At 37.4% G+C, this 11,866-nt stretch overlaps 1 protein-coding gene across 2 annotated transcripts in view; it reads right to left on the bottom strand.

Moving 5' to 3' along the window:
* The window catches only part of WNK3 (WNK lysine deficient protein kinase 3), a 266,224-nt gene that overhangs the window by 71,717 nt on the left and 182,641 nt on the right, over positions 1 to 11,866 (bottom strand). For both annotated transcript variants that reach the window (XM_006875256.1, XM_006875255.1), the window contains exon 10: positions 4,369 to 4,433. In XM_006875256.1, the coding sequence (XP_006875318.1) occupies positions 4,369 to 4,433 (65 nt within the window). The remainder of the gene's footprint in view (positions 1 to 4,368; positions 4,434 to 11,866) is intronic.

Here is an 11,866-nt window from a genome sequence, read left to right on the forward strand (position 1 = left end):
TTGTAAAATAGACACTTGAGTGGGATAGAAAGGAATGTTGGGAAACATGATTAGAGAAAACTTGTAAGCCCGCCTTGAGCCTATAACTGATTGGAATACCTAAAGGGGTTCTACAACTTGCCCAGTGAAATAGGCCTCATGCAACGCCTTTCAGAGTATAGGACCTTAGGTGGAATCCTGAGTTCCATCCACAGCCTTATGAGGTGAGACATTCCCACTAGAAAGGACAAGCAGACTAGAACAGCTACAGTGACAGATGATACATCTTCATGATGAACCTGACCTATACTCAGAGCAGTAGTTATTCTAAATACCAACAGAGAGGGAAATAGTCTTCAAATCAAGTATCAATGCTATCTGCTCTGTGCACAGGGTAGACAGGAACGGGCAACTTAGACAATGGCTATCTAAAATGAGGGGGCAATAAAGGCACGAAGTGACTGGCTTACAAGGTTTCAAGCGGGAGTTTAATTTAAGAGTGTGGGGGGAAAGAAATAGTCCCCACTGAATAGCTATCATCTTGTCTAGATGGGTCTGGTGAAAAGAGATGGGGGTAAGATTCATAAAATTCAATAGTGAATAACTGTTATTGTGACTAATCGCGACTGTGACAATTGTAAAGGTGTAAGTTTTGTAACATAAAAAGGGGAGTGGTTAATCTTACAGTCCAGAAACAGAGGACCCTAGGACCATCAAGAGAGGAACACGCAAGCAGAATGCGGGACGTTTATCCAGAGAAGCAGCAGCACCAGCGATGGAGGCAGAGATGGGGGCATGGAGAATCGGAGCGGTGAGGATTCTGGATTCATGGACTAAGAAGAGATGGACTAAGAGCTGGTGGCTAGGAGCCAACTTACAGAATGTGCCCTTTGGAGATGTAAATTATTATATATGCCTGAGTGAGTTTTTTTGTTTGTGTGTTTTTAAAAAGCTAAAGTGGACAGAGAGAAATACTATTAACTGATGGTACATGATGGGGATTATAACCAATGTAATGAAACAAGGTATATGATTTGTTGAATATAAAACTGATGATATGCCCTGTAAACTTTTACTCAATCCACAAAAACCTTTAAAAAAAAAAAAAATGCCTCTTTGAGATGTCAAAAAAAAAAATAGTCTTTGACAATTTTAATCTTTTCTCCATTTATATATTATTTACTGGTCCAGTGCCAGTGCTGATGAATTTTATTTCCTTTACATGAGGTGCAATCTATACTCGTCGGTGGTCTTTGATTTTCATCAGTAAGTATTTTAGTATTTTAAGTCCTCTGTGCGTCAAGCTAGCGAGGTTATATCATCTGCATATCAGATTGTTAATGAGACCTAATAATAACATTCTTGTTCACATAATCCAGTTTCTTGGATTATCTGTTCAGCATACATATTGAATAAGTATGGAGAAAGGATACAACTGATGCACATCTTTCCTGATTTTAAATCACTCAGTATTCCCTTGTTTAGTTCTAAGGACTACCTACCTCTTAGTCTATTTATAAGTTCCTCATGAGCACAATTAAGTGTTCTGGAATATCCATTCTTTGTTATTGTATCCATAGTTTGTCAAGATCCAGATAGCCAAATCATTGGATAGTCAATAAATTGCAAGTAAACATATTTCTGGTGTACTCTGCTTTCAGCCAAGACCTATCTGATGTCAGCAATCATAATCCTAGTTCTACATCCTTTTCTGAATCTAGCTTGAAATTCTGTCTGTTGCAACCATTTTTAAATTATGTTCAGCAAAATTTTGCAGTTTTCATTAATGATACTGTTAGATGATTTCTGCATTCTGCTGATTCACCACTCTTTGGAATGGGCACGAATATGGTTTTTTTCTAATCAGTTGGACAGGTAACGGTCTTCCAAAATTCTTGGCATAAATGGATGAACAACTCCAATGCTGCATCAGTTTGTTGAAAGATTTCAATTTGCATTCAATCAATTCCCGAAATCCTGTTTTTCACCAATGTCTTCAGTACATCTTGGACTTCTTCCTTCAGTTAACACTGACTCTTGATCACAGGCCTTGAAATGGTCGAACAGCAACCATTTCTTTGCGGTACAGTGAGATTGTATATTCCTTCCATCGTCTTTTAATGCTTTTTGCATCATTCAATATTTTGCCCATGGAGTCCTTCAACAATGCAAGCCTAGGCTTAAAATTTTTCTTCAGTTCTTTCAGTTTGAGAAAGAACTGACAAGACAAAACTTCCCTTTTGTCTTTGCAGTTTTCATTATAGTACTTGACGTTGTCTTTTCAAGCTGCCTTTGAAATTTTCTGTTCTGCTCATTGACTTCTTCATTTCTTTCATTTGTTATAGCATCTCTACGCTGGAGAGTAATTTCAGTGTCTTTTCGGACATCCATTTTGGTCTTTTCTTTCTTTTCAGTCTTTTTAATGACCTTTTGCTTTTTTTCCTGTATGATGCTCTTGATGTAATCCCATAGCTTTTCTGGTCTTCAGTCATTTGTGTCAAATGCATAAAATCTGTTCTTTGATAAGGTCACTACATTCAGGTGGGATATGTTCAAGGCCATATTTTGACTCTTGTAGATTGTTTTAATTTTCTTCAACTTCAGCCTGAATTTGTTGTTGTTGTTAAGTGCCTTAGAGTCAGTTCTGACTCATAGTAACCTTGTATAGGGTTCCAAGGAGCGACTGATGAGTTTGAACCACTGGCCTTGCAATTCAAACCGACCTAGAGGTCGAGTGCTTATCCTATGGTGCCACATCTGTCTCTTTCCTTAGATGTAGTCATTTTGATTCTTTTGTATTCCATCTGGTGAGGTTCATGTGTATGTTGTTGTTAAGTGCCCATGAGTTGGTTCTGAATCATGGCAATCCCGTATAGTGTTTCTGAGGAGCAGCTAGTGGATTTGACTGCCGATCATATAGTTAGCAGTCCAGGCCTTATTGTACAGGGCCATATCATGTGTATCATTGCTTTTTATGTTATTAGAAAAGATCATTCCAACAAATAATTCATTGGTATTGTAAAATTCTCGATGTCCAGTATCATTTCTATCACCAAGGTCATATTTTCCAACTATGTCCTTTGTCTTTGATTCCAATCTTTGCATTCCCATCACTGGTAATTATAAATATATCCTAATTGCATATTTGATCAATTTCAGGCTGAAGAAGCTGGCAGAATTGCTGAATCTCATCATCACTAACTTTAGTAGTTAGTCCATAAATTTGAATAATAGTGGTATTAACTGGTCTTCCTTGTAGGCATATGGATATTATCCTACTACAGACAGCACTGTACTTCAAGGGAGATCTTGAAATGTTCTTTTTGACAATGAATATGACATTAATCCTTTCCAATTTGTTATTTCTGGCATAGTAATCCATATGATTGTCTGATCCAAAATGGCCAATATCAGTTCATTTCAGTTGTTGTGAAGTTCCATTGAGTCGGTTCCAACCCATAGTGACCCTGTATAGGGTTTCCGAGGAGCAGCTGGTGATCTTGAACCACCGACCTTGCAGTTCAAACAGCTTTGCAATCTGCCGCATGAACCCACAGCGCCACACCAGGACTCCTAGGATATTAATATTTATGTGTTCCATTTCATTTTTGACAACTTCAGATTTTCCTAGATTTATAGTTTATACATTTCATGTTCTACTTATTAACAGATGTTTGCAACTATTTCTCATTTTGCACTATGCCCCATCAGCAAATGATGGTCTTGAAAGATTTACTTCATTCATGTGATCATGGATAACTCTAATTCAAAGAGGCAGCTTTTCCTCTGTTATATTTTGAGTGGCTTCTTATCTCAGGCACTAATCTTCCAGCACTATAGATGACAATGTTCTGTTGCTACTCATAAGGTTTCCATTGAGTAAACATTCAGAAATAGTTCATCTCTTCTTCTTCCTCATCTGTCTTAGTCTGCAAGCTCTGATGAAACCTGTTCTCTTTGGGTGACTCGCTGGTATTTAAAATACCAGTGGTATAGCTTCCAGCGTCACAGTAACATGCAAGTCACCACAGTATGACAAACTGACAGATGAGTGATAGGAACTTGAACATAAAACAATACTCACTATTGACATAAAAAGTAAAAATAGCACCTACAACTTTTATTAGCATACACACAAATACAAAGCAGAGCAACTTGTGTGATCAATACATACTAATGTCTTGATACATAAATTAATCAAGTGGTGGTTGTTGTTAAGTGCCATCGAGTCAGTTCTGACTCATACTGACCCTGTATAGGGTTTCTGAGGAGTGGCTGGTGAGCTTTAACCGCCAACCTTGCAATTCAAACTGACCTTGCAGTCCAGCATATTAACCCACAATGCCACAATTAATCATATACACATGGTATTAATTTAAAGATACTTACCTATGAACTAAATCTGGTTTTAGAAGAGCTGATTGTTGTTCAACTCCAAATGGCTGGGATACGGGCTGTAAGTAGTACAGAAATAAAAGTTGTCACATTAACAGTAAACTTCAAGATAGAGATGCAATTTGGTATTTTAGAAAACATGATTGTTACATTTGATGTTTTGGTTATCTCAAAAAACATATAGAAGATCAATATTATTTAATTTCTATAGGTCTATATCAATATTACTGCTGATATTACAAAGATAAATAAAAATAAAGAGTACTCTTAAACATCAACATTTTTTATTTTAAAAAGACAGCACTGTTTTATGCATTTTTGTTCTATTATTTTTCAATGGCAAACACAACTAATCGTCTTCCAATCCTGTTTGTAAAACTACTATTAAAAATAGGAGCTGCTTTCATTACCCAAGTAGATAAATCAATGAATTATTTTAACATGAAGTGTGCTAATATATATGTCTCTGTTATCCTTTTGAAAAGTACCTTTTCACAAAACTACTGCTAATTTTACTCTCTGAGACATTAGTATTCAGCAGCTACAATAGTGGCTATTGCCAGGAAGGGGTGGAAAGGGACAAAGTTTAAGCTGCCTTAGGAGGAAAATAACCATGCTCTTGCAAAAATGTTTTAAACATCTATTCCATGAACAGTCACTGGAAACAGCATAGCATTATCTTAAAATGAAAATTGAGGTGTCTGGAGCAAGAGCATGAGCAGGTGCATGCTCCCATTCCTTCCGCCCAACCACCCAACACAAACACACTCAAAGGAAGAGTGGAAAAAGCCAACTTTTCTGAACTCTGGAAGCCATGTAATAAAAACATAACATAAAAACGGTAGGAAATTGTTGGTTTTCTACATGCCGTACCCAATACCCTCTCCATGGCTTGGTATGGCAATCTTTAAGCTTAAATGGACAGACCTCCTAGAGAGGGAGCCTGGTCTCTGGTTCTAGATGGGAAAGAGCAGGTATCATTTGTAAATTATTGTGCATTTCTGTTCTAAGTTTTCTGAGGACTGCCTGATGGTGGTCATCTCAATTTGGCACGTATTAGAGCTCATGTAGGGGAGAGTAACAGCAGGAAACACTGTAAATACCTGCAGCTAGCTGGGGGCTAAAGGGTGGTTGTTGTTGCTGTTGTTGTTGTTAAGTGCCTTCAAGTCAGTACCGACTCATAGCAACCGTGTATAGGGTTTCTGAGGAGCAGCTGGTGAGCTTCAACTGCCGACCTTGCATTCAAACCAATCTTGCAGCCCAGCACATTAACCCACAGTGCCACAAAAGGACTCCTAAGAGTGGTAGTAAACTTTATAATCGGTGCCTAACACTGGACGGACAGGTCAGGGAGAATCTTTCAAAATCAAGGCTTTCAAAAGCATATGAAAGAATTGAGAAAAGCAGACACATACTCTACACAAGACACATGCTCATAAATTACCTGAGAAGATTCTATGCTTTCACCTAAGGGCTGATCTCTATGTTCAGTGGAAGTATGGTGCCAGGTACAGAACTATTTAGCAAAGGCAGGATGTTTTTCCTCTTTTCTTGTATTTTGCTTATGACATTAATTAAAATCTGGCAAGACACTGGCTGAACACAAATTAGGAAACATAGATTTCAGTGTCTACAAATGTCCAGGAAGATAGTAATTGAGAAAAATGTTAGTGGAAGTCACTAAACAAATTAACTACTATAGCCATCAACAATTAAAAACAATATAAGAAAACCCTGAAGAACCACAAAGCCATTAAAATTTTGGGTAGGAGAAAAATCTAAATTCCAGAATTGCCACAGTAAAATATTCAACTGTCCCAGTTTCAAGAGAAAAAAAATATGACAAGGAAAAAAAGAAACAGGAAACAAAGATCCATTCAAAAGAAATACATAGAACAATTGATTCTATCTGTGTGTATGTCCAGTTAATGGACATATTTAGTAAAAATCATTAAAACAGTAAAAACTAAAGTAAAACATGGACAAATAACTCAAGGAAATCAGGAAAACAGTACAGGAACAAAATGAGAACACTAGTATAAAATAAAAATTATAAAATGGAACAAATCAAAATATTAGAGCTGGAAGTTACAAAAATTGAAATGAAAACTGACTAGGGGGCTCAAAGAAGAGTTCAACTGGTAGAAGGAAAAAAATCAGCAAACTTGATGATTGTTGTTGTTAAGTGCTGTCAAGCCTGTTCCGACTCAGCAACCCTGTATACGGTTTCCAAGGTTTTAAATCTTTACGAGGGCAAAAAGCCTCATCTTTCTCCTGTGGAATGGCTGGTGGGCTCGAACCATAGAACTTGTGGTTTCCAGTCCAGTGTTTATTGTACAGCGGCACTGTGCTCACAAAAGTGATGACAGGACAATTGAAATTATCAACTCTTGAGGAGCAAAAGGAAGGAAAGAAGAATAAAAATTGTTCACTAGAAAAAAAATTAACTAGACACAAAATACTGGAGGAAACAAAGGACAAATACACTTGTGCACAAACATATGCATATGCCTAATACAATATACATCTTTTGATTTCTTGACTGCTGCTTCCATGAGTGCTGATGGTAGATCCAAACAAAATGAAGTCTTTGACAATTTCAATCTTTTCTCCATTTATGATGTTGTGATGATTTTTGTTTTCTGTACATTGGGGTGCAATCCATATTGAAGTATTCTAAATCCTCTTCAATTTCAGCAAGCAGGGTTGTATCATATGCATACTGTAGGTTGTTGAGTCTTCCTCTAATCCAGGTGCTAGGCTTTTCTTCATATAATCCAATTTCTGCGATAATTTCCTCAGCATACAGAATGAATACGTATGGTGAAAGGATACAACCCAGGCACGTACATTTCTTGATTTGAAACCACTTAGCATCCCTTTGTTCTATTTGCACAACTGCCTCTATATACAGGTTCCTCATGAGTACAATTAAGTGTTCTGGAATACCCATTCTTTGCAATGCTATCCATAGTTTGTCATGATCCACATAGTCAAAAGCCTTTGCATATTCAGTAAAGCACAAGTAAGCATCTTTCTGGTATTCTCTGCTTTCAGCCAAGACTCATTTGATGTCAGCAATGATATCCCTCGTTCCATGTCCTCTTAGGAAAAGGCATGTGTTTTCTGGCTATTCCTATTGATTTACTGTTGCAATTGCTTTTGAATTACTTTACCTTCAGCAAAATTTTACTTGAATGTAATATTAATGATATTACTGGATGATTTCTGCATTCCATGGATCACCTCCCTTTGGAATGGGTACAATATAGATCTCTCAACTTGGATGGCAAAGTAACTGTCTTCCAAATTTATTGGCATAAATGAGTGAGCATCTCCAGTGCTGCATGACTTTGCTGAAAGATTTCAATTTATATTACATCAATTCCTGAAGCCCTGTTTTTCACCAGTGCAGCTTGCATGTCTTCCTTCTTCATTATATGCTACCTCTTGAAATGGTATATTTTTTTGGTACAGTGACTGTGTATTCCTTCCATCTTCTACTGATACTTTCAGCGTCATTCAGTATTTTGACCATAGAATCCTTCAATATTTCAAGTTGAGGCTTGAATAGTTTTCTTCAGTTCTATCAGCTTGAGAAATGCTGAATGTGATTTTCCCTTTTGGTTTTCTAACTGCATGTTTTGTATATTCCATTATAATACTTGAATTTGTCTTCTCAAAGCTGCCTTCTGAATTGTTCTCCCAGAGTCTCTTCTAACATCCACCTTGTTTTTTCCTTTATTTACAATGTTTTAAATAAACTTTTGCTTTCTTCATGTATTAAGCTCTTAATGTCAACTCACAATTCTGCTGGGTCTTTGGTCACTAGCTCTGTTGTTGAGATTGTCTGTAAATTCAGGTAGAATATATTCACGGCTATATTTTGGCTCTCAGAGACTTGTTTTCATTTTCTTTAGCTTCTGTAAAACTGTCTATGAGCAATTAATGGTCTTTTTCACAGTCTACTCATAGGTTTTTGTTACTGATGATATGAAGTTTTCAACCATCTTTTCTCAGAGATGTGGTGAATTTGATTAATGATATTCTGATGAGGTCCATGTGCATAGTTCGCCTTTTATGTTACTTTAAAAACTATTTGCAATGAATAAAAACTTCGTCTTGCAAAATACTGTCATGCGATTTCTAGCATCATTTCTATCATCAAGGCTGTATTTTCCAACTACTGATCCTTCCTCTTAGATTTTAACCTTCACATTCCAAGCACCAGTAATTTCCAATCCATCTTGAGTGCATGTTCAATTAATTTCAGACTGAATAATTTGTGATAATTGTTCAATCTCAACATCACTGGCTGTAGTGTCTATGCAACTATTTGAACATTAGTGAGTGATGTTAACTTGTATTGCTTATAGGCATATGGTTATTATTCTATCATAACCAGCATTGTACGTCAAGACAGATCTTGAAATGTTCATTTTGACAATGAATGTGATACCATTCCTTTTCAGTATGTCATTCCTGTATAGTGAACTATATGACTGTCTGAGCCAATAGGCCAATACCATTCCAGTTCAGCTCACTGATGCATAGAATATTGAACTTCATGCACTACATTTAATTTTTGACAACTTCCAATTATCCTAGATTCATCAATTGTACATTCTATGTTCTGATTATTAATGGATATTTGCAGATGCTTCTGGTGTGGCGCTATAGGCTCAGCACTGAACTTCGAACCACAAAGTCTGCAGTTCAAACCTACCAACTGCTTCTTGGAAAAGCTACATTGGGTCGCTTTGAGTCAGAACCAACTGGCTGGCATTTAACAACACCAGGTGTTACTCATTTTGAATTGTGCCCCAACAGTAAATGAAGACCCTGAAAATGATTACATTTATGTCATCATTGTCAACTCCACTTTGAGGAGGTGGTTCTTCCCCCATCATATTTTGAGTGATTTCCAACCTGAAGGGCTCATCTTCTAGCACTATATCTGATGCTGTACTGCTTCTATTCATAATGCTTTTATCTTCTGGTAGTATATCAGAGAATGTTATGCTGCTATTTATAGCAAGTTTTCATTGGCTAAACATTCAGAAATAGTCAGCCATTCCTTCTATCAAGTCTGTATTGGTCTGAAAGCTCTGCTGAAACCTATCCACCCTGCAGGTATTTAAAATACTGGTGGCATAGCTTCCAGCATCACAGTAACATGCAAGCCACCATAGTAAGACAAACTTACAGATGAGTGTTGGATATATATCTACATCAGTGAAAACAAATTAAAGAAGAGCAAAAGTAAGTTCTTCCTCAGCTGTAATAGGAACCATACAAGAATGCCCATTATCGGACAAGCAGACCAGCTTGGCACAGCTAAAGCAACAGAAGACATATCTTCAAAAAAGATCACCAGGAAAAACCCAAAATAAAACAAAACGAAAAATAGCAGTATGATTGGCTACTACAACAATAAGTAAGTTGTATGCTGGGAAGCCATCAAGACAAGCAATCAAGTACCTTCAGTACAACCCCCCCTTTAAGACTAAAACTCAAAGGGAACACATGAGCAGGCATGTATGTCCATGTTGGACTACTGGTGAAGCATCCAACTGATATGAAGTGAGGGAAGATGCACAAGAACACCCAGACTTGCAGAGAATACTCATTTGACCTAGCTTCAATGAGTTGATAATCACACCTCTACTAGAGGATGATAAAAAAAAAAAAAAATCCTTTTGGTAATGGAAATGAGGGTAAATTGCTAGAATTTGATGAACGTGACCTATACTCATGGATATAGTAGCTCAAAATACCAACAGAGAGGGACAGAGTCTTCACATCAAGTATCAATGCTATCTCCTCTGTATACAGGGTAGATAGGGACAGGCAATTTAAGAAACTGGCTACCTAAAATAAGGGGGGCGATAAAGGCACAAAGTGACTGGCTTACAAATTTTCAAGAGGGAGTTTAGATTAAGCGTGTGCAGGGGGCAGATAGAGTCCCCACTGAATAGTTTCATCTTGTCTAGATGGGTCTGGTTTAAAGAGATGGGGATAAGATTCTTACGATTCACTACTGAGTAATTGTTAACAAGACTACTTGAGACTGTCACTATAGTAAAGGTAGAAGTTTTTTTTTTTTTTTTTTTTTTAACAAAAATGGGGGAGTAGTCAATCTTACATTCCAGTAACAGAGGATCCTAGAACCATCAAGAGAGAAGAAAACAAGTGGAATGCGGTACACTATCCAGAGAATCAGCGACGCCAGAGATGGAGGCAGAGAGCAGCTGAGGATTCATGGAAAGAGAAGAACTGAGAGCTGGTGGCCAGGAGGCAGGCTTGCAGAATGTGCCCTTTTGTCGTTTAAATTATTATATATGCCTGAGTGTTAAAAAAGAAAAAAAAAGCTAAAATGAATAGAGAGAATTACTGTTAACTGATGGTACATGGAGGAGATTATAGTCATCGTAATGAAGCAAAGTATATGATTTGTTGAATGTAAAACTGATGATCTGCCCATTCCAAAGAGAGGTGACCCAACAGAATGCAGAAATCATTGGACAAAATGTTTGATAGCCCATGTGAGTAAAGTTTTACTAAAGGTAACACAGAAACCGCTGCAAGCATACAATGACAGAGAACTTCCAGAGGTTCAAGCCGGATGCAAAAGAGGACGTGGAACAAGGGGTGTATCACTGCTGATGTCCGATGGATCTTGGCTGAAAACAGACAGTACCAGAAAGATATTTACCTGTGCTTTATTGGCTAAGCAAAGGCTTTCAATTGTGTGGATCATGACAAGCTATGGACAACATTGCGAAGTATGAGTATTCCAGAACACTTAATTGTGCTCATGAGGAATCCTGAATGGTTTAAAATTAAGAAAGGAATGTGATAGGGTTGTATTCTTTCACCATATTTATTCAACCTGAGCAGATAAACAGAGAAGCTGGGTTATATAAAGAAAACCGTGGCATCAGGATTGGAGGATGCAATATGCTGATGATACAACCTTGCATGCTGAAAATTAAGAGGAATGAAAGTATTTACTGATAAAGCTAAAAGAAAAGGCCAATAAACAACATTCTTATCAACGGAGAAAAGATTGAAGTTGTCAAGAACTTCACTTCATTCTTCTTGGATCAACTACCAACATTCATGGAAGCAGCAGTCAAGAAATCAGACGACGTATTGCATTAGGCAAATCTGCTGCACAAGACCGTTTTAAAGTGTTGAAGAGCAAAGATGTCAGCTTGAGGACTAAGGTGCACCCGACCAAAGCGATGGTATTTTCAATAACCTCATATGCATGCAAAAGCTGGACAGTGAATAAGGAAGACCGCAGAAGATTTGATGCTTTTGAGTTATAGTGCTGGAAGAGAATATTGAAAGTGCCATAGGCCAACAGATCTGTGATGGATGAAGTGCAGTCAGAGTGCTCCTTGGAGGCCAGGATGGCCAAACTTCGTCTCTCATACTTTGGACATATTGTCAGGATGGACCAGTTGCTGGAGAAGGATATCATGTT

The sequence above is a fragment of the Chrysochloris asiatica genome, unplaced genomic scaffold, assembly GCF_000296735.1.
Source record: "Chrysochloris asiatica unplaced genomic scaffold, ChrAsi1.0 scaffold00315, whole genome shotgun sequence".
Classification (NCBI taxonomy): Eukaryota; Metazoa; Chordata; class Mammalia; order Afrosoricida; family Chrysochloridae; genus Chrysochloris; species Chrysochloris asiatica.